General features: G+C 51.0%; 1 protein-coding gene across 4 annotated transcripts in view; it reads right to left on the reverse strand.

Annotated features, from left to right (window-relative positions):
- Positions 1-3,061: 3,061 nt before the first annotated feature.
- The window catches only part of NFATC2 (nuclear factor of activated T cells 2), a 144,729-nt gene continuing 126,180 nt past the window's right edge, over positions 3,062-21,610 (reverse strand). The window contains exons 10-11 of one of the 4 annotated variants that reach the window (XM_072801446.1): positions 14,491-14,578; positions 3,062-7,171 (exon numbers count right to left, since the gene is read on the reverse strand). In XM_072801446.1, coding sequence (XP_072657547.1) covers positions 14,535-14,578 — 44 coding nt within the window. In that variant the 3' untranslated portion in view covers positions 3,062-7,171; positions 14,491-14,534. Of the gene's footprint in view, positions 7,637-14,490; positions 14,579-21,610 lie in introns of all 4 variants that reach the window. The other 3 variants (XM_072801445.1, XM_072801447.1, XM_072801444.1) reach the window with 3 other exon arrangements.

Here is a 21,610-nt window from a genome sequence, read left to right on the forward strand (position 1 = left end):
CGTGGTGCCAGCAAGGTGCACACCAGGGAAAGGGGACCTGTAGCCCCTAACTGCAGCAGGCAGGGCTGGAGGAGGCAAATCCCCAGAAGCAGGTGGGAGGTGGGAAGCAAGGTTTGCAGGAGTCTACCATGGAGGACACCTGGGGTGGTGGGCCTGGGTGCCCACAAGATAACACAGAGGCAGGGCTTGCTGTTAGCGAGTTTAGGTAGGGATTGCTGTGGCCTTGCTGTTTCCTGTTAGGTGTCTAGGCAGGGGGCAGGGGGAGGAAAGCGGCACCTGCCGCCAGCTCCTTTGTTCCTAGAGCAGTGTCCCTGCCCCTCCAGCACTGCTCTGGGATTAGTAAAGCAATCTCCCTCCCCTATTCCACAGGCAATTTTCAAACTGCTGCCTCTGTACTTTACGTCCACAGGCTGTTTGTTGTGCTGTCTCTTCAAGGTCAAGGACGCAGCTTCCTCTCCCTCCCACCTCTGCCAGAGCCTGTTGATTTTTAAAGTTCCAGGTTTTAAGCCCTGAAATGTGCCCCGCCCCCCCACAATTTTCAAAGCCCAATGGTATGAGGATTTGTCTTTCTCGTACAGGCTTCCCAGTCTAAGAACAGTTTCTCTCCCCTCTGTGCACTTGTGGCGTCCCTCCAGGGGACAGCCCCGAGGGTCTGTTTAGCTCCCAACCCTGTCTCTGCTCTTCCTGCCCTCTGATGTGGCCTTTTCTCTCCTTTCTGGTGGCCGTCATGCTGGGTTCTGGGCCATGTACCTGATGTGGTTGTTGCCTCGTATCTGTGGGACAAGGTGAGCTTAGGGCTTCCTGCTCTGCCATCTTCCCCAAAAGTCTGGCCTTCATTCCTTTTCTAAGATTTTATTTATTTGACAGAGAAAGGAGGAGAAACAGACTCCCCGCTGAGTAGGGAGCCTGGTGTGGGACTCAATCCCAGGACGTGGGATTATGACCTGAGCCAAAGGCAGATGCTTCACCACCTGAGCCCCCAGGTGCCCCCGGCCTTCATTTCTTAATGGTCTCTGTGGTTATGCCTCCTTCTTGGGATTATTTCCTATTCAACCCACTCCTGCCAAGAAATCAGTTTCCTTCCTATTTTGTGAACCTGAAAATAGTGTAGTCAGCATTTTGTTGGCTCTTGTCTTACTGCTTCTTAATATTTCCACTTGTTACTAAACCAGTGTTGTGGGTTTCTTTTAATACATTTTTTAAAGATTTTATTTATTTATTCATGAGAGACACACAGAGAGAGGCAGAGACACAGGCAGAGGGAGAAGCAGGCTCCCTGCGGGGAGCCCGATGCGGGACTTGATCCCAGGACCCCGGGGATCACGACCTGAGCCGAAGGCATATGCTCAACACTGAGCCCCCCCAGCTACCCCCCAGTGTTGTGGTTTTACTCCTTAGTACAAAACTCCATCATGCTTTCACGTGTAGGAAGAGACCTTCACGGATCTGCCAAGTTGCCCTGATGCAGAGAAGATGCCCCTGGGAGTTTCCCTTTTGTTTCAGGACTTGAAAATTGGATAAGCTTTAGCAATTTTTGGCTTTAGCAATTTCTTGTGAAAAGCTGACCTATTGTCAGAGCTCTGAATGCTGCCTTCCTGGTATTAGGAAGACAAAGAAGTCCAACTTTAGGTGAATCTTAAATTTGCCAGGCACTGGGATATTTTATCAGTGGCTAATTATTGTTAACAGTATTAACAATGCCTATGATGCAGGGACTATTCATATCCTCATTTTACATCTAGGAAAACTGAGGCACAGGTTGACTGGCGTTTTCCAAGTGTGACTCAGATATAAATACAGAACACAGATTTATTTTTTAAATGGCTGTATGGTTTTATCCATGTCCTCTGCCTGAGATGACGGGGTTTCTATTCAGGAAAAGCAGTATAAAGTTTTCAGGAAGTTAGTTCATTTAAAGACAGCCGGTGAACCCAGCTACAGCAGAAGCTCTAAGAGGGCAGAAGTACCCATAGAGTGTGTGGGCCTGGGAAAACTGTTTTTATGGGGATCCTGTCTACATAAGCAATTTGGGGACTTTCTCCAATCACTGTTTCAGCACCATTATGGTGACCCAATTTCACATGATCCCACAAAAAAAATTCAACTCTTCTACCAGGAGGTCATCTAGAAACCAGGTGGCCCCATAGGTGTGGATTTTAGAGCTCTCTGGGGTATCTGGTTGACCTTGTGCTCTGAAGAGAAGAGATGGGAACCAGCTGGTTCTGGCCACTAGAGGGGATCTAGCTTCCAGTAGCCAGAACCCATGCAGGGTCCTGCATGTGCTTGGGACACCCCACCATATGGTACTGCTGCTTCCAGGTACTGGAAGGGGGACTTGGAAAGTCTACGAAAGCACCCCAAAGGAGGGCCATGGCGTGGTAGGGTGGTCATGAAGCACAGCACCTGGGGCAGGGATCCTGCTTCCCTGGGGCTTAAAGGTAGTGCTGACCAGGGGATGAAGTTTGAACAATATTAAGACTTACATAGTGATTATTTTCAAACCTCTGATAACAAAAGGGCCCTAGGAAGAAAAGCTGTTGTAAGGGAGAAGTCAGCTGGAAAGTTCTCGTATTTACAATATCTAATTATGCTTGTGGGTTTGGTAAGAGAGACTTTTTTTTTTAATTGTGTAAAATGTTTAAGCAAATAACTGCTTTTCCTTTCAAGTGACCAGCTCAGCCTGACTGGCTGTGAAAGCTCTGAGAGCCTCGGTGAGCTGGCCCAAGGTGGACATGATCAGTCATCTTTACCTAGATGCTACTTCTAAACAGGAATAGAGACAGAGTGTAGCAGAGCTGCAATGGGGGGAGCTGGGAGAGAAATGGGCGAAGCCAGGATGACCTCGTGGCTCTGTGGCTTTGGGCAAGTGGCTTCTGCACCCCAGCGTTAGATGTAAAATGGATCGCGTCTACCTCCTGGGGCTGAGCAGAGGATTGAACATATTCCGAGAATGTGCACGCGCACGCACACGCACACACACACACAATTTCCTTGAACTCAAAACATAAAGGGTAAATTTGAACAGCCTCTCTAGAGAAGAAAAGATACACCAAAGCAGCTGTTGCTTTCAACTGTTTTATTGCTAAACTATCATGATACAAGCCGTATAAAAATACTTTACATATAGCAAAAATAAACTACATTAAACTGGAGATTAAAAACATTTTGCATAGGAATGTGATGTATTCAAACTTCTTTAACAGTCAAGATTTCGAAAATCCTAAGCCTTCTAGCACCACCCCGTTGGAGAGCATTCTTTGTATTTGTTAGAGAACTAATTAGGGCGTTGTCAACATTTCTCCCCTCTAAGGGCTGTAGAGGCAATGGGAGTAAGGAAGGTTCTTTAACAAGATGCTCAGGATGCTAAGCTTGTTCTAACCAAAGCCTCTGTCTGCTCGAGCCAATCGCAATGCTGAAGGCACCTGCTCTGCTGGAAACAGTGGCCTTTGCATCCAAACCCTGAACCAGGCAGGCGTTTGGTCTGCTAACAGCCACATCAAGGCAGAGTGTTAAATGATTTTTTTCCAGCACCCAGCACCCCATCTCCTTTTCAGAGGGGCTTGCTTTAGGGACCATCTCTAGTTTACCAATCACAGAAACGTTTGTTTTTAAACAAACTGAGTTAAGATGGTGATGGTGGTTGTAACTCCAGGTACTCCTGAAAGCTGAGGGTAATTGATGTTTGCAGTCCCGGTTCTGTGTGATCCTTCTGTAGCTGGAATGCAGGAAAACACTTGCATTGGCTGCTTTGGCTCCATGAGATTTATTGCCCAAGCTCCAGGCTTGGGAGATGGGAGGTTAGGATGTGTTGGGTGGTACCTGCTAAAGGGTTATCCCTCCAAAAAAAATGAGTGCAGGAAAGTGTAGCCCAGCTTATCAAGAGTGTCACAACCCCCATGCCTCTTGTAAACATGAACAAAAACTGTTAGCCGGACCTCTGACAGTCTTTCAATTCTGGACAATAGAAAGCACTTGGAAAGTGTTTGACATGAAAATAAACACATTCAGCCCTCCCTTTAGTTCAGAGTGACAAGTAGAACACATCAGCTTCCAATCTAAATGTGACAGCTCCCACACTGGCCAAGGCTGGCTTCCTGAGACCGACGTCTTGGCTACTGGATGTAAACAAGAAAGGCCACATCAGTGCTTCCCAGTTTCTAGAAGGAATCAATCTGATTCATCCAGGGTGTGTCTATGCTGGAAAACTCTGCAGGTCCTTTAGATAATGCGTATGGGGGTTACCTACCAGGATTTGGTCAGCTCTGTAAACATGAGCCTGCCCTTAGGGTTCTGTGAACATTTTCCAGAATCCCATCACAACACAGGCAGTTTTGTTTTTAAATCAAAATCACCTCCTGGACTACTGCTTTGGGGGAATCTCAACACTTCACAATTCTCCTCCGTGACCAGAGGAAGGCTCAGAGCTGAAGTCCGTGTCCTCTCAAGCAACAATTAGAAGGTTCCTTCTTCTACAAAGCCATCCCTTACTCCAGAGGCACTTTCTTCTACGACTCAGGTGACTCGACAGACTCGGAGGTGGGTTTTTGTGTTTTGCTTTGGTTTGTTTTTGCTTTTTGTTTTTTGTTGTTTTTCTTTTTTTTTTTTTTCTTTTTTTTTGCTAGAATGAATTACAAAATTTCAAGAATACATCATTTCCCTTAGGGGAAAGAAATCATCAATGTATGTAAAAAGTAACACTTGAAAAAGATTTCAACCATTTATAAATATTTTCTGATTCCAACAGGGGGTGTTGTGTGATATTTTCAGGACAGATAAAAAGCATAAAAATACAGATAAGAAAATAAAATTTAATAACCTACTAATTTGGATTGCTCTTATATATTATCAAGCAGCAATATTTTTGTACAATACAGGAAGACTTGCAAACTTTGGAAATATACTACATTCAGCAACACGGTAGATTCCTGTTGGCAGTGCTACATATTTACATTACCTTGGATGTAGCAAGTGCAAACCTCGACCTGAGATCCTTCTATCACGTGCAACACACACATCTTTACCACTTAGACATCCTTATTTTCTCCTTCTCTTAGAGGATCTTATTGCCTCTTCCCAGACTGAAAAATATTTCATGAGCAATTCCTCTTGGCAAAACTTCCTCCTGGCAATTGTTACCGACCCAACTTTCTTGATAGCTGTCGGCTCCTGATACACATTCTCTTACCTGTTTAGGTCTCAAACTAATGCTTTGGTTTCTCTTTCCTTTGTTATTCGGTAGAGTTGTTTATGAAAGTGCTTCCTCTACTATCCAGCTAGGAGGTCTTAGAAAAAGCTTGTGTGTGCATTAGACACACACACGTACATATATGGGTGGATCCGTACAAGTGTCTGAACTAGGCGGGAGGCCCTGTTCACCGACAGGAGACTGATGGAAAACACGTTAGCCCTTGTTCGGCCCATCCACGTACGATGAAGCAGAGCAAGTTTGCTACAATAGCAGGAAGGCACTTGGGTAGAACATTCAGATAACCAAGGAAAGGCCAAGTTCCCTCATGTGCAAAAAAAAAAAAAAAAAAAAAAAAGTTCCTAGCCAGGTCAAGTGAGACCAGATCACTCACCAAACACTTAAACTCTTCCCCAGGAAAGTCAATATTGCTGGAGAGAGAATGCTTTAGGTAAAGCTGCTGGTATAAGGAGTCTTTTTATTAGGAAGAATTTCACATCCCACAAGCTCTGCAATGACAAGTTCTTACTGGCATTTTGTATGGAAGAGGATTTTGCCAAACTTTGTGCTTGAAGAGAGGTCCCCAGCTGTTGGGGGAAAATAAAAGCTAGGTCTTGATTGAAAGGTCACAGCCGGGGGTGTCCGGTCCTCTCTCTGGAGCACCAGGCCCACCACTGGGCCGTAGTCACCGAGCCTCAGGCTCCTGGTCAAGCTATGAGCAAGGTTTAACCTCTATGTCACCTTGACAAGAAAGCCAGGACTTGGAAAACCCACAGCGAGCCCTTAACGGCCACGATTCTCTTCCTGGGCTCCTACCTGGCAGATTTGCAGACTGAGAAATCCCTAAGTGGAGCCTTCCGAAGAGAGCCAGGAATATTTACATTCTGTGCTGATTTACTGGGGAAGAAACCGAATGGCGGAAAAGGAATCCCTGGCTTGTCCCAGGGTGCCCACAATAAATGCAAACAGGAACACCTCTGTGTGATGAGAACCGCCCCTGCGGGCAACTTTTGAGAGTTTTGTGTGTTTGCAAAAACTGCACCAAAGGAGGAAGACTCTTGAGGACTCGGTGTATGCAGGGGAGACAAGTGGGGAGAAGATCCCCATATGACCAGTCTGGGCAGAGCTCCTTCCAAGTGAGGGATGCACGTGGGCTGATTCTCTTCGATGCAGAAGCAGCAGCTAATGCAGACAGGTCTTGGGGCGGGGGCGCTTTAAAAGGGTGCAGGTTAAAAAAAAAAAAATAACCAATGAACTTTGGGGCTAAAGCCTGAGCTTGTTGTCTCACTTTAAGTCTAGGCCAGAGAGAGGGAATCCAGCCCTTGTCGTGGGGGAACCCACTCAGAGAAACACTTAGGCCGGCCAGTTGCCTCATTTCACACTTCACAAAAAAATACCTGTGCTGTTTAATTTTTTCTTTCTTTTTTTCTTTTGCTTGCTGTAGCTCTTCTACGATTCCTTCTCAACATTCAATGCACACGCTGGAGATTCTCCTTCACTAGTTTATGGAAAAGCAGTCTGGCCGCTAGGAAGAAGGCAAGCGAGACTTAGCAGAAAGCCACTGGGTTGCAGGGCTGCGGAAGACGGGCACTTGCTCCAGGGCCCGGGGTCCCTGCTTCCAGTCCCCACGGCTGGCTGCAGGGGTGACGGGCAGCTGGCCCTGAGAGCTCCTCCTCCAGCCACCCGTGGCCAGCTTTTTGCAGCGGAGACCAACATAAAAGCGTGGACACATGTCATAACTTAACGCTGAGTTTGAACAGGTAATGTCGTGGGGGGGCCAGAGCGTTTTTGCTTCAGGAGAAAACCAAAAAATAAGGCTGGAGCCATGGCCCGACCGCGGCCTGGGAGAGGCAGTCAGTCCCTAAGGGTGACAGTCCAGCTGCTGTTTTGCTTCGGCCTGGAAGCCAGGCTCTCGGGTCACGTTCCTTTGGTGGCTCTGTGTGAAAACTCCTTTCCTTCAAAAGGTACAGGAGCTGTATCTGTGACCTGGAAAAATGAAGGCAGGGCTGGGGTTTAATCACGGGGCCCAGGTCTTCCATTCCCCCACCCCAGCCCGCGCCCCCAGCTCCGCTCTCGCCGTCCTCAGGGCCGCTCCAGCGCGCTGTCTTGTTCAGAATGTGGTTTTGGTCAGCAGGCACTTAAGGTTTGGACGGGACACCATGAAAGTCAACCGAGATGCTCTCTGGGATTTAAGACACAAATCAAAAGGCAGAGTGTTCTCTCTGGTGTGGACACCGAGAGGTGGCGAGCTCCTGAATCGAGTCAGCTTTCTGCCACAACCGTGTCCCGCGGGTGGCCTCCGGGCCGGGAGATGTAACAGGAAAGGAAACAGAGGTGAGGGCAGTGGAAGGCTCCAGGGGGTCAGATACGGAAGGTGTCTTGCTAATGGCATCTTCTACGTCTGATTTCTGGCGGGAGGTCCTGAAAACTCCTTCCTGATAATTTCATTAACTACAAGAGAAAAGAGAAAGAGAAAGGGAGAGAGAGAGAGAGAAGGGGCGAGTGAGCGGGCGCCAACAACATGGATCAGATTAGCTTTCTAGAACCTAACAGCAATGGGGCTGTTTTGTAAAATGCGCTTAGGTTCGGATAAAACCTCTGGACGATTCTTAACATGAGACATGCCTTCCTCTGCTCTTTTTTCCCCCCCTGGATGATAATACTTGTGCTACCGGCGTTAGTGAAGGTAACTTTTACAAATCCTGGCAGAAATAGAGCTGGGCCAGAGGGCGGGTTCTCAGGATGTTCGGTCTCTCTGCCGACCACCCCTATTGTAGCATCCAGAAAATACCTACTACGTGACGAAACCATAGTTGACCCACAAAGCAGGCGACCTTTTAGAAAAGCAGCTAGGAATTCCACTAAGGCTAGCCATCAGGGTAGACCATCCCTCTCGGCACAAGCAGGAATGCCCCCCCTCCACTGGGGAAGGGCCTCCCAGGGGTCTGGAAAATTCGGCCACCCCCTCCCGCAGAAGGACTGTGTGATGCCTAGCAGGGAACCAGGGGATGGTGGGATGCCCACCCCTGGCATCAAGAAGCTGGTTCTCTCTTCCCATCTTGGTCCCTCGTCCAGGGCCCTGGTCCCTGTAGACAAGGCAGCAAAGGTCTGAGAAGGTGGAGCTGGGACACAGGCTTCCTTTGATGTTCTTGGTAAAAAGTGGCTCTCGGTGGCAGCCCAGACCCAAGGGAGAGGTGTGTGCCTGCCCTGAGGGGTGTATCCACCGCCGTGTGGGCCGCGGGGCAGCTGACTGGTCCCAGGGGCAGGAGAGGAGAGGAGGGAGGTCCCTCTTGGCTTCCAGGGAAGGTCACCCAGGGTCCCCTGCAGCCCTTCCCCACCTCCTCCTCCAGGCTGTTTCATCTTCATCTTGCTTTTCCGTCTCAAATGGTGGAGACTTGCTCCTACTCTCCCCAAGTTCGAGCTGAGCCCTCCTAGGGCCCTCCTAGGGCCAGGCTGCCTTCCCCAGAAGACCGCTGCGTGGACTAGTCTGCCAGCCCTGACATGGGAGGAGTGTGGACGTCCACTGCCTTAGAGCCACCAGAGGCACGTCTGACCTTTGGACCCCCGCTCCCGGGCAGCGGGACTTTACCTCTCTGTGCTTCATGCTCTCCCTTTTACAGAGGACGAGACCAGCAGCGTGTCCCGATTAGTCCCGTTAGGCGTTGAGGCCCACACAAGCTCCTGGGTCCTGCCTGGTAAGCGCCGGTAGCTGCGATCTTACTAGCCCCGGGCTGTGGGAACGCGTGCCTGGTGCCAGTGGGTTTTATTTTGTGCTAGAGACTGGGCGACCACCGCTCTCTGCTCTTCAGAGACAAGGTGGGTGTTTGGGTCCTGCAGCCAGATAGCTCCAGGCTTTGAACCCCATCTCTACTGCCGCCTCGTTTGCTAAACCTTGCCTCAGTCTCCCTGTCTGCAAATCGTTTATAAAAGTCACCTCCCTTCTAGGGCTGTGGAGGAGCTTAGATAAGCTCTTGCAAGTGATGAAAATAGTAGCGTGCCTCGTGTATGGCACGTGTTGGTAGCGTGGTGTGCGCTAGACACACGTATTGGATGGGTAGCGGTGTGTGTGAATGTGTACATCAGAACAGCAAACTGTGGATCTATTGGGAGTGACTCAGAAGATGAATTCAGATTGAGCGAATCAACATTAATTGGGCACTTACTGTATACCAGGCACCAGCTTAGCTGCCTCCCAGGAGCCCTCAAGCAGGAACCCAAGGAAGACTGGCCACCCCCACAGGCCCACCCTTCTGTGACCCCTGCCGGGGCCTGGTAAGCAGGGAGGCAGGAGTGAAAGCAGAGTGCCAGGGCGGAGGTGGGGTCAGCACAGCTTCATGCAAAGCTTTTCAAAGCCCGGATTCTGAAGGGCTTCCTGTTTTCTCAATCTAGGAAACCAGGGGAGTCGATCCTTAATGGAAATGTTCCATAGCCTCGGCTTTCTAAAAATATCTGGGAGGCAGCGAGGCTGGCACTGTGGCCCTCACTAAAGGGTCGTTTCCCTTCTCAGAAGGCAGGGGCCGGGGTGGGATGGAAGGCAAGAGATGCATCAAGGAGGCAGGAGTTGCTTTCCCCCTGCTTTCTGGGAGCTACTTTCAGGTAGAAAAGCTAATAGCTGCGTCTGGAAAAACTCTGGACACCATGTGCTTAGCCCTTCGTGGGGGTGTGGGGAGGCAGCTGTGTTCTCAGGTCCCGAAGGGAGGCCTGCTCAAACCCCACAGAAACCTCTCTCTGGGTAGAGGAACCTTCTCTTGCTCAAACCTCAGAGCTTGCTCTCCTGGCTGCGAATAAGGAGAAAGTTCTGTAGCAGAAGTGCCAGCTGGGTGGCGGCAAGGGCAGCGCAGCCCCGTCTGTCTGGGAGCTGAGAGGGTCTCTGCTCCACCGCTTCCTCCAGAGCCAGGTGTCCTGCCTGCAGGAGGTGTCCCTTCACAGCCAATGGTATTGGGGGAAGGAAGAAGAGTGAGCGAGGCCACCCTGCTCTTTGAAGCAGTTCCCTGGCGCCCACCATGAAACCCCTCCCGTGGTCCTTCCCCAGCTTCTGTCCTCATGGGGAAGGGGGCTCCTGGCTGCCCTGTAGCAGCTCATTCTCAGGCCCTGGCCTCACTCCCTCGCTCCGGGCCCCACCTGCAATCTGGTGCCAGCTCCCTTCCCCCCTCAGCTCCTGCCACTGCTCTGCGGCGTGGGCTCCCACCTGCATCCCCTAGGCCTCTGTCCTGGCTGCCCACCCCACCCCCGGCCCCCAAGGCCTTTCTCCTCACTCCTCCATTCAGGGCTCTGCTCCCTCTCCTCCGGGAAGGCCGCCGGGGCTCCGCAGTGCACACCCCTAGCCCCCCTCGGTGGCACTCTCCCCTCCATCTTCTCCATTCATAGGTTCCTGCAATTCACCAGCTGGGGTTTTGTTCAAGTTCTTGTTGAACAAAAGGGCTTCAGGGCATAGGAAGTGCTTGCTGACACTGAACCCCTTTCTGCGCTTCCCTTTTCTCGTTAAGCAGCCTCAGGTCATACTGACCCATTGTGGGCTTGGTCCTCAGCTCTGACTGAGGTCTGAGTGCTGGATTCTGTGTCAGCCCTCTACGTTTCATTCATTCAGTAAATGTTTTGAGCATCCGTCCTATGCCAATCTCTATCTTTCCTCCCCCCTCTTCTCAAACTGGGCCACATGCATTTCTCCAAATAGTCCCTCTCCTTGTCCCAACCCTAACTTCCCTTCTGCCCCTGTTCCAAAGCCACCTTTTCATGGAAGCCACCTCCCACTTCTACCCTTGGGCCAGCCCTCCCTCCAAAAGCAAATCTTGAATTCTCAAAATGCTTTGCTCATGAACTCCTGGGCCAGGTTAGTTACCTACATCCCCTGCACACAGCAGGTACCTAATGCATGCATCTCAGCTGCCCCCATGGGGATCCCATACTATCAGCCTAGGTCATTTGGTCTGGGGAAGCGGATTTTCCTCTGTCACCCAACTGACAAATGGGTTACCAGTCTATTACTTGTCTGGAGCCTTTTCTCTACAAGAGAATGTAAGCCATTCATATTTTTTGAAGGTTAGCTATGCATCAGGCACTGTAATAAATGCTAGGTTTTTCTTACACCATACCTAGTAATATAATCCTTGTTTTATAGGTGGAGATAGGCAGTCACCAGCCAGGCAAGGTGATGGGATCAGGATTAGAACTCAGGACCCGTGTATCAACCTGAACACTGTGTGGCTACACAATTGACAAAGAGACTGGCTACTAAGTTCAGTAGTCATCATCTTTCCTCTGTGACCCTGGAGTCCTCAGTATTGTGTGTGTGTGTGTGTGTGTGTGTGTGTGTGAGAGAGAGAGAGAGGAAAAGGTAAGGGCAACCTGTAAGTGCACAGCAGAGGCCATGTGCTGAGTGGTTAAGGCGGTCACCAAGCATCACTTTCTCAGAACATGATTGAGGCCAATGGTGTTGACTCTACCACAAGCACCCCTGACCTCTTGTCACCCTTAGAGCGAGGCTTTGTGCTGAAAACACTGATGAACCTCAGGGTGATTTCTAAGCCTGACACCTAATGCTGAAACTAGGAAAGGAAAAAAAAAAAATGACAGATGTTAAGTATTTAAAATTATTCTTTTATTTGATTTTTTGGAGTTTTAAAGAGAAAACTGTGTAACTATTCTAATAAATGGCTGTAGGCATAAAAAGAAAATACGAGGGATCCCCAAACTTTGTCTATAAAAGGCCAGATAAAAATATTTTTGGGGCTGGTGGCTAGATGGCCCTTTACTCAACTGCTCAGCTCTGCTGTTCTGGTGTGAAAGCAGCCACAGACGGCATGTGAGCAAATGGCCAGGGCTGTGTGCCAATAAAACTTTACCACCACAGGCCAGGGGGCTAGATTTGAACAGACCAATTACCAACTGGCCCGAGACTTCGTGTACCAACCCCTAGTATATACCAATGGCAGAGAAGAACAGGAAAGGAGTGTTTTCTGCACCTACTGTTGGGGAGTAAAAACTGCAGAAGCCAATGCCACCTCCTAGCGTTGTTCATCCCACAATTCTAGGTGTTGATTTCCAAGAACTTGGGTTTCTGTTAGCATCCCACTCTGCCCTAGGGATTTTCTGATCCATGTGAAGGGATGCATGCTGACTTTCTCCTTTCAGCTGAGCTCGGAGGTTCTCAAACTTCACCATGCAGAAGAATGGCTGCTCGGGGTTGCATACAGAGAAAACCACACAGATATACGCTAGGTGTAACTGAAAGGTCTGGTGAGCGTCCTTTTGACTCTAGGCCGTTCCCCCTTAATTGCTGACTTTGGAACTTCATCCCCCGAGAAAGCAACAACAGGAAGGAGTGGAGAGACCCCATCCTGCTTCTCTCCCAAACCTCAAGCATGTTTTCTAAAATCCGGTTAGATCATGTGAGTGCCCACGAGAGTCTGGGGCCAGCCACAAAGGCCACAGCCAGAAAGACACTCCTCAAGCTTGGATGGGAACTGGGGAGGCTACATCCTCTAAGGCCAACGAGGCTGAAGAGCCAGTATGGGTGCAGCCCCCCACCCCAATTCTCCTCCATCCCCTCCCACAGTGCTTTGCAAATTCACTCCCAAGACTCATGCTTGGGGCGAGAAGGCCGGATCAGAAAGCACAGAGAGTGTCCTCTGGGTCCTTCCACCTCTCGTCCCAGCTGCTTGTGGGAGAAGCTGCTCCAACAGCCAAGAGTGAGCACGAGGCCTGTTTTCCCCACTAGGCTGCAGAAAGGGGCTAAGCAGGAAAAAGTGGCCCTTGGCCTGGGGCCTTCTCCTGTGACTCGATATCAGAACTGAAATGATTCGTCCTCTGAGAACAGAACTTTCCCAAGGCTCTGCTTTTGCTTCCTAAGTAACTTCCCAGCCATCTCTGCCTGTTTTGTGGGCACCTGGGAAACTCTAAAGAACTTTCCAGAGGGGCCAGACTTCAGAAGCTTGGTGTAAAAGACAAAACAAAACACAAAAACCTTGACAGGCCTACAGCTCCAAGCCGCGGATGAGGTCTGAGAGCTAGATGTTGGTAAATCCCCCTGGGGCCCTGAAGATCCCAGCCGGCTTGCCAAAATTCCCAGACCTCTGTAAGGTCAGAAGCATCATCAAGTGCTAATACCAGGGAGGGGAGAAGTCCGTTAAAAAGGCCCTTTAAGGGCTTTGGTTAAGTGCCTTATAGTCTGAATTTTTGTCACCCTGACTCCTGGATGTGAAGCCCCCAGGAGGGAGTCTGGCACCCGGCGTCCAGCAGATGTTCACCGACGGTGTCACTGTTGGAGAAGGTGCCAGGGCAACACCCCCTTCGCCACTGCCCCTTTCCTGCCGCTGCTGGAAAGAGCCCACCCTCTGGGAACCACGATTCCGGGGTGTCCACTCCCCTGCGTGTGCTGATGGTGAATATTTCTGTGCTTCCAGAGTGGGCCGCCAGTGTGCTGCCGCCGTGCTCTTCTGGGCCTGGCTTCAACGGAATGGGCCCGCTGTCTCTGACAAAGGGGCCATTCAAAAGCCACAGCCCAGCGAGCCGGGGAGATGTCAGGAGGCATGTAACCCAGGGATACCGCCGGCTGACTTCGGGGGACTGCTCGTCCCATGCTGGGCGCTGCGTGTGCTGATTCTAATCAGAACCTCAGAGCATCCAGTAACAGCAGTAGCATCTGAACAGCTGAGACACAGAAAGGTAAAGCAGCGGCCTCACGGCCCACGGGGAGCCTCCCTACCCCTGTGCTGGAAGGTCTGCATTAGCCACCAGGCTCCTCTCGACGCAGGCCCAGAAGCCAGAGTCAGCTGAGGTCGATCTAATGCCTGAGGCTGGCTCAGGGGCTCCGCTGAGCTCAAAGGGAAAACCAGCTCTACCCTGGATGGACCAAGCACTGTACCCTTTGAGGGTAGCTGCCCGGCTCTTTGGCTCTACCTGCCTTCTCTCGCTCCCCAGTGCAGAACGCCCCACCTTTGACAGTCTGTCTTAACTGGATACGCCAAACAAAGTGTACAGAACCAGAAAGGAGCTGGTCTGGTGCAGGAGCAGAACTTTCAAACGTAGGAACGTGACCTGGGAGAGGGGACGGGGCCTCTGGGAGAACATGCAAATTCCCAGAGCCTCCTCCCCACCTCCCCCCCCCCAACCCTGAGCTCTAGCCTCCCAGCCAGTCTCAGGGATGTCCCCCAGGGGTGTCCCCTCAGAGTGGTGGGGTCCAGCCCTTAAGAGCAGGAAGTGGTGTCTGTGAGGACGGGTGGAAAAGCTTTCTTCTACTACAAGTAATTCAAGTTAAGGAAACACACAGCTGGAAAACAAAAAGAGAAGCAGAAGATGTCAATTACCTTTCACTTTGATTTCTCGGATCAAAGATCACAGTCATTCTGTTTCATAATATGTTTTGTATCCAGCTAAGGTGTGTGTCTATCAGCTCTGAAAAAGATTTGCAAAACCATTTTTGAGAAGAAAAAAAAAATCACCTTTGACCTCTATTACGCTTCCATCTCATGTTAATATCATCCATTTACTGAGTATCCCTTAGCCTCGGGGCCAGTCAGAACCCAGGACAGAATGTCACCCTCTGGGTGCCGTTGAAGCCCACATCCTGTATCACCTTAACAACTGTGCCAGAATTAACCCCAAACCAGTGGAATAGTCACTGAGAGGAGGGACTCTGTGCAAAGAAATGAGGGTCTCTGGGATCAAAGGGCATCAGTAAGGTTTTGGTGGGTTCTCTTTTTTTTTTTCCTATGCTAGACAAAACAGCCCTGCTGCCTGTCTGCCCTGGAGTTGCGAGTCAGGGCCAACTAAAGAGAAAAAATTTTAAGACGCTAGCTTCTGCAAAGAAAATGAGAATTTCATGAGAAATCTACTCAAATGTAATCCTCCTTCGGGCTTTTATATATGCTAAGTTTGGCCCCTGTCTCCTTCTTACAAGTGATATAACCTCAGTGTGCATGCAAACTCATAAGGCTGCACATTTTCTTCCTGTTTTTTTTTTTTTGGTTGACAATGAGAAAAAGTTACTATTTTTATAGCCGCAGCCCAGTCAGAGCACTGAAGGCCCCTAAAAAGAGTCCTGAACAATCTACATTACCATTCTGTTAGATCACTTTTTTCTCTTCAATTTTCAAGAGCAATACACTCCCCTGCGTAGCCGTCTATCATGTCTAGGTTTCCAAACCACTCGTTCTCTCGATCTCCTTTAAATGGCCCAAGTCCGTTTAAATGGCCAGGGTCTGTTTTGAGTGCCTGAAATTAATTTCCTGCAGGAAGTGCCTCAATTTTTACTAGGTGCAGCTTTATTAAGCATCAGTAGGTAAACCAGGATGCTCTTGAGGGAGAAGCTGGGACGCCCTGAAATGTCCCTTCAAGGCGGAGACCACCGAATCATGAGAGCTCGCCAGCACTGGTGCAGTTATAGGGCTTGAACGCCCTAGTGTTGGGCTCCAGGGGGTGGGCTGGGGCTGGTGCAGGACCAAGTACCCAGCTCCCCCCTGCTCCGCTGTAGTTGCGGTAAACACCGTTTGGACCGTGCATTGCAGGCGGTCTCCTGAAGGAGAAGGCCCCCTCCCCCCACGCCTGGGTGGCTGTGGCCCTACAGCAGCTTCCCCACTGTGCTTCCCTCTCTGGACTACACTGTGGCTTGTTCCACACCCACGAGCAGAAGGCACCGTCAGACCATTCACTCGGGGCCTTAAAATACCACCTGTATCCTGACCATGTTTTCAGCCCCAGACCTCACCCTTGGACTTCAGACGCAAACATCTAATTGCCCACTGGGCATCTCAAACTGAACAGGGCCAAGGTCGACCTCCCGATCCTCACTCCCGCTCCCACTGCTCACCCATCCCCAAACGGCAGCCCTGTACCACTTGTTCCCACCATAGGAAACCTACTGCCTTCCTCTGGTTGTTCGGGCCAATCTTGGTCACAGCCCACATCCCTCCAGATGCAAATGCTTCTGGATTTACCCTCAAAATACATCCGGAAACGAGCAGTCTCTACCACCTCCTGTCTCGATCACTGTCTTGGCCCCTCCCCCGTCTCCCTGACCCTGTGCTGGCCTCTGCCCAGCAGCAGGTGGACCTGTTGGTACCGAAGGCAGAGCAATTGGCTCAGTTGCTACTCCCAGAAAAACCTGCTCAAAGGTGCTGTCGGGGCCAGGAGGTGTTTGCTCTGTCCATCTACGCCCATTCAGGGAGCGCTTAGGAGGATCCGGTGCCAGCACAGGGCCAAGGTCCCGTGCTTGGAGCAGTGAGCCAAATCTAGGGGAAACCCCAGGAACGATGCCCCTAAGACCAGCCAGCCAGTACCCAAGAAGCCAGCCCTGCTCGGTCTCCACTCCCTACTCCTCGTCAAGAGTGTGCAGAGAATTTATAAAGCATCAAACTAACTGGCTTGTGTGCGGCCTTTTGAGGTACAGCTTCCTGTTTAGTCATGAAGTTTCGCTCTTTAATTGTCTGTTTCTTGGTGGAAGATGGAGGCAACAAGAGGAGAGGAAGGGCCTGTTTCCATACAACTTAGACCCCAAACTCTGCTCACGACCCAGCCACCCCCACCCCCTTGGCCTGCTCTCCTCTCCCACAGGCAGCTACACAGGGGCTGTATTTAACTCGCACGGCCATCTCTGGGGATTGGTAGTGGGATGCCCATTGCTCAGGTCAATCACTGAGGTGTAGAAAGGTGGGGCAACTTGGCCAGGACCAGCCCCCTGTGCTGGGCAGAGCTCGGTAAGGCCCTCGCTCCCCGGGCATTAATGCCAGGCTCCCTACAGTGGGAAGATGGTCAGGGGGTCCTGGGAGCTGCATTAAAATGCAGACTGGCATCTGGAGCCCTTGGAACAAAAGCACCCTGGCAGGGACATCCATGTTGGTCTTGGGGCCTCTCGCTGAGCCCCAGGGTGGGGAAAAGAACACCTCCCTGGCAAGGCTGCTGTGTGGATTAAATAAGAGGTTCTGTTTGACTTATTGGCAAGTATTTATAAACTCCGCAATATAGTCTCCTAAAGAAGAGAACGGGGAGAGGATGTGAAAGGAGATGGAGACCTGGCCTAACCATCTTCTCCAGTAACCAAGAACATGATTCTATTTTCTTATGTGGTTCAAGAGGAAGTAGGTTCCTTTGATCAGTATGACTGCTCTGGCCAGTTGTAATATGGAGGGAGACAGCGAGAGAGTAGGCCATTGTTCCGAGTTACCTGGGTAACATCCACAAACCCTCCCAGAGCCGAGGAGTGGGGCCTCTGGTCCTAGAATCATTGCCCCAGTTTGTGGTCTTTTATGAAGGCCACAGCTGAAGACCTACACAGTGGTGTTGCATTTTTACAACACTAGGCACAAATCGGTGAACCATTCCACTGGTGCTGTGGATTAGATGGTCATTGAGGCTAAGGGTCAGAAGTGCTTCACTGATTCAACAACACTAATAACTATCACACGAGCACATGATATCAACAGATAAAGTGCAAAAGCACAGACCCAAGAATCTGTCACCTTGGCAAATCATATAATTAGCATCCAGTCTCATGAAAGCCCATGCATGCATCTCTGAGGTGGAATTAGATGGGAAGTCCTGTGTGCATCTGTCATGGAGCCGGTAGGAATTAGAGACGGGTCCAAGGTGCATTCAGTTTGATGGTTCTACAATGAAAACACTGGTGTCCCTCCCAACCACTCACAACTACCACCATCCTACTCATTTTCTACTTTTCCCAGGGTTACGCATCCGCTTACAATCTAGAGAAAAACAGCTTGGACGTGCTCTGAGCTAAGCTGCCATACAAGGAAGGATTATCCAGCCATAGAAACTCAGACCTGAGCCAGGTTTGCTCCTGCTGCCCAGTCCTTTTCTCCAATTCAGCAGAATTTCTTCTGATTTCATGCAGCTACATTGCACCTCCCCTGGCGAGCAACCACACGACTTCTAAGGTAGCAACCACAGGCAGGAAAGCATTCTAAACAAACCACGGCTTGCTTCCTTGTCCTTCTGCCATTTCATCATGGCCTTGACCCCAAACCTCTGCTGAGAGGCATCAGCCACAAAGCAAGCATTGCAAAATAAGTTGTTGCCAAAACAGAAGCAAAAGAAAAGCACTTGTTACTACATCCAGTTGAGATTTGGGAAAGAAACAGCGATCCAAACCCACAAATCAGCCTGTGACCGCAAATGAGATGATAAAATAAATACCTAATTGTTTGGGAAGCCATTTTTCTCTTTGGGGGTTGAAGGAATTAGCCAAAAACTTACGCTAAGACATCTGAGTGTATTTCTCCTTGCTTCCGTGTGAGCTATGGGATGGAGGTCGGGGGTCGGGGGTGGGTTAAACAGGTGGTAGCAGGAAGAGGCATCTCCCTCCTGGGCCCCTTTCCTCATGTCAGGGCCCCTTTCCCCATGGCCTCTCAGAGGTGGCCCAAAATCCCTGACCTGGTTCACAAGACCCTCTGCCTTCAAAAACCAGCATGGCCCTCGCTGCTTGGAAAGGACTCACTGAATATTTATTGACTCTTCCAGCTGTCTCCACCTCACTCTCCAGATTATTCTGTGTCCTCCCATCTCTGTCCTGACCAGCTCAGAGCACAATCTATCCCCAAGAGGGACACCCTTCCCTCACAAACACATGCATCCACACATCTCCAAAGCCCAACATAAGCCCATGACCTGTAAGGAGGCATCCCATCACTTCACACTCTCTTCCACCACACCTTCCCCCGTCTTGCACATTTTGTCTTAAATCCCCCAGAAGATTTCAACCATGTCTGCCTCCCTCTCCCTTGGGTTACTGTAATACTTGATTGACCTAAAGACTGGGCCTCCTGAGGATGGAGGCCTGGCCCCAGGTTCACCTGACAAGCCCTCACTCTAGGGCCCAGCCCTGGGCAAGCCCACCTGCCTCGGGGAGGGAGAGGGCAAGTGTGTGGCTAAGAACCCTCTACCTTCCTGGTTCAGCCAAGGGCCTGTGGGGTAGGAGACAGCAAGATAAATGAGGGACACCCCCACACACACCCCGGGCCACCCAACCCACACATTCCAGGCTCAAGAAAGCGACTAGCTTCTAGCGAAGAAATTTTGCCAGGTCTGAGCAGGGACCAAACCTAGTCCTAAAGTTCTCTGAGATTCACAGGTCCGGCCCAGGCACTTACTGCCCTCAGCTCAAAGGCTGTCCAAGAGACTGGCAAGGACCCTGTGTGTGACATTATACCATGTGTCCCTAAGATACATGCAGACAGAGCCCCAACTCTTGGCTCATCCCCTCCATCAAGTCCAACCATGAACTGAACTGTGTCCCTCAAATGGCTCTGTTGAAGCCCTATACCCCTCAATGTGATGGTACCTGGAGATGGGGCCTATGGGGGTGACTGGAGTTGATGAGGTCGTCAGGGTGGGACCCCCATCATGGGATTCGTACCTTCATCCCAAGAGATAGCAGAGAGCTTATACACTCGCTCCCTCTGCCTTGTGCCAACACAGCAGGAGGGTGCCCATCTCAAGAGCGCTCTCACCAGAACCCAATGGTGCTGTCACCCTGACCTCGGACTTCCAGCCTCTAAAACAGGAAAATTAATGGCAGCCTGAGCTAAGATAGGCCTATAAGCACTATTCTGCAGAGCACCTTCCTCCCTGTATCTCCATTGAAGCTCACATGTCAGGCACCTGCAGAGAAGCAGCCAAGTGTAAGTGACTGTCCCAGGTCACAGGGCTGGTCCATGGCAGGATGTGACCAAGGAGCAGATGCTGCTGCTATGGCCCAGTGTTCCCACTACCACCACACCTTCACGCAGCCCGGCTCTGGATCCAGAAGGGCCCCCTCCTCGAGATATGCAGCAGGATGCCACTTCTCTGTCTACACCCCGCCTCAAATGCCACCTGGGTCCCCCAGCCCAGAGCCCCTTCTCCCCACTCTACCGTCCACTGATGTCACAAATGCAGCCTTTCTGTGTCTGGTAAGGCTGTATAAGTCTCTGAGGGTGGGGGCTGAGCTCCGTGGACATGGATGGGGGGCTGGCACCCCAGGGCGGACTGGGGGCCAGAATCGTGGGTCCAGATCCCCGCCTGACACACCCTGCCACAGACTGGAGGCCGGCCCCGGCACTCCCCGCACCTCCCCTGTAAAAGGCGGATGATGGCTGTTCCTGACCATCCCTGAGGGGATCGACGCACCAGCACGTAACAGGTGCTTCCAACAGCGTGTGGCACATACTGAGCTCCCTGCAGATGTCGAGGGAACGTGAGCCAATCATTTCACTCCCCAAGGCCCAGCTTCCTCATCCGCAAAATGGGAATAATAACACGTAACCCAGAAAAGTGCTGTGCTATGAATCCAGTTGGCACAGCGCAGTGCCACGCTAACAGCGTGTCTGCGCCGCTCCCCCTCTGCTTGCTTGTATGCATTTGCCCACCACACAGAGAGCGTTTGGTTAACAGACGGAACCGATTGGACAGCCACCCTCTTTCACCAAAGCACTTTCACCCTGGCAGCTATTTCTGCATCTTCAGAGTGGGTGGGTCTGAGGTCAGCCATGCTCTCGGAGATGCGTTTTCACATCCTGCCGAGAGGGGCCCCTCTGGGGCCGGTGTGCTGGCTGTACTGGGCCTGCGACATGCAGAACAGCCCTCTGAGTCACCCACACTCTGCAAACCAGAGGGCTCCGGAAGCCAGCCCAAGCATCAGGCCCGCACAGCACCCAGCCACCCAGACATGTTACCAGCAAGACCTAGGAGCTTCCGAGAAAGATGCCACGCCGCAGCAAACTGTCCCCAGCTCTCAGGATGAGTAAACATGGCAGGACTGAGGCTCGGGTTCTGAGTCGGAAGCCAAGGTGCTAACTGGGAGGAGGGCATGTCATTGGCAGATGGGGAAGACAGGCCGGCTTGCAGCCAAGATGGGAATTCTTTTGCAATTATCACCTGGCAGCCAGAACCTGCTTCTTTGGATGCGATTCTGAGCAAAGACTGGTCCCTGGGATACCCCGACTTTCAACAGGGTTACACAGTGAAAGTCACTCGCATCTATTGGAGGGAAAATGTTGTTCACTCAAGTTAAGTGGGGGGAGTGAGATGTAAGAAGCAAAGAGTGGCCTGGCCCCCTGGGGACCACAATGTCAAGCATAGGGCACGTGTCTCAAGAGTGACACGGTGCTAGCACATCACAAGACTGGAAACAGAGTGAGGCCCAGGGCTCAGAGAGAGACGATGGCTTCCTCAGGTATGACGGGAGGCATCCAGCTTGTTCCTATTGACAAGATTCTCCAGCAAAAGAGGAAATTTTAAGCTCACATCCCACAAAGCCACCAGCAACCTGTGTTTCTAGACCTAATGGAACCCAGGCCTTCCCATGCTGTCGATCTGATTCTGGCTTCGGGTTCTGGTGGCCACCTGCAGGGCACATAAGGCACTCTTTCTCCAAAGAAAGCATAACTATCTTAGCCTCCATGGTCAGGGGCCTGATGGGGAAATCCAGGTGAC

This window comes from Canis lupus, chromosome 26 (genome assembly GCF_048164855.1).
Source record: "Canis lupus baileyi chromosome 26, mCanLup2.hap1, whole genome shotgun sequence".
Taxonomy (NCBI): Eukaryota; Metazoa; Chordata; class Mammalia; order Carnivora; family Canidae; genus Canis; species Canis lupus.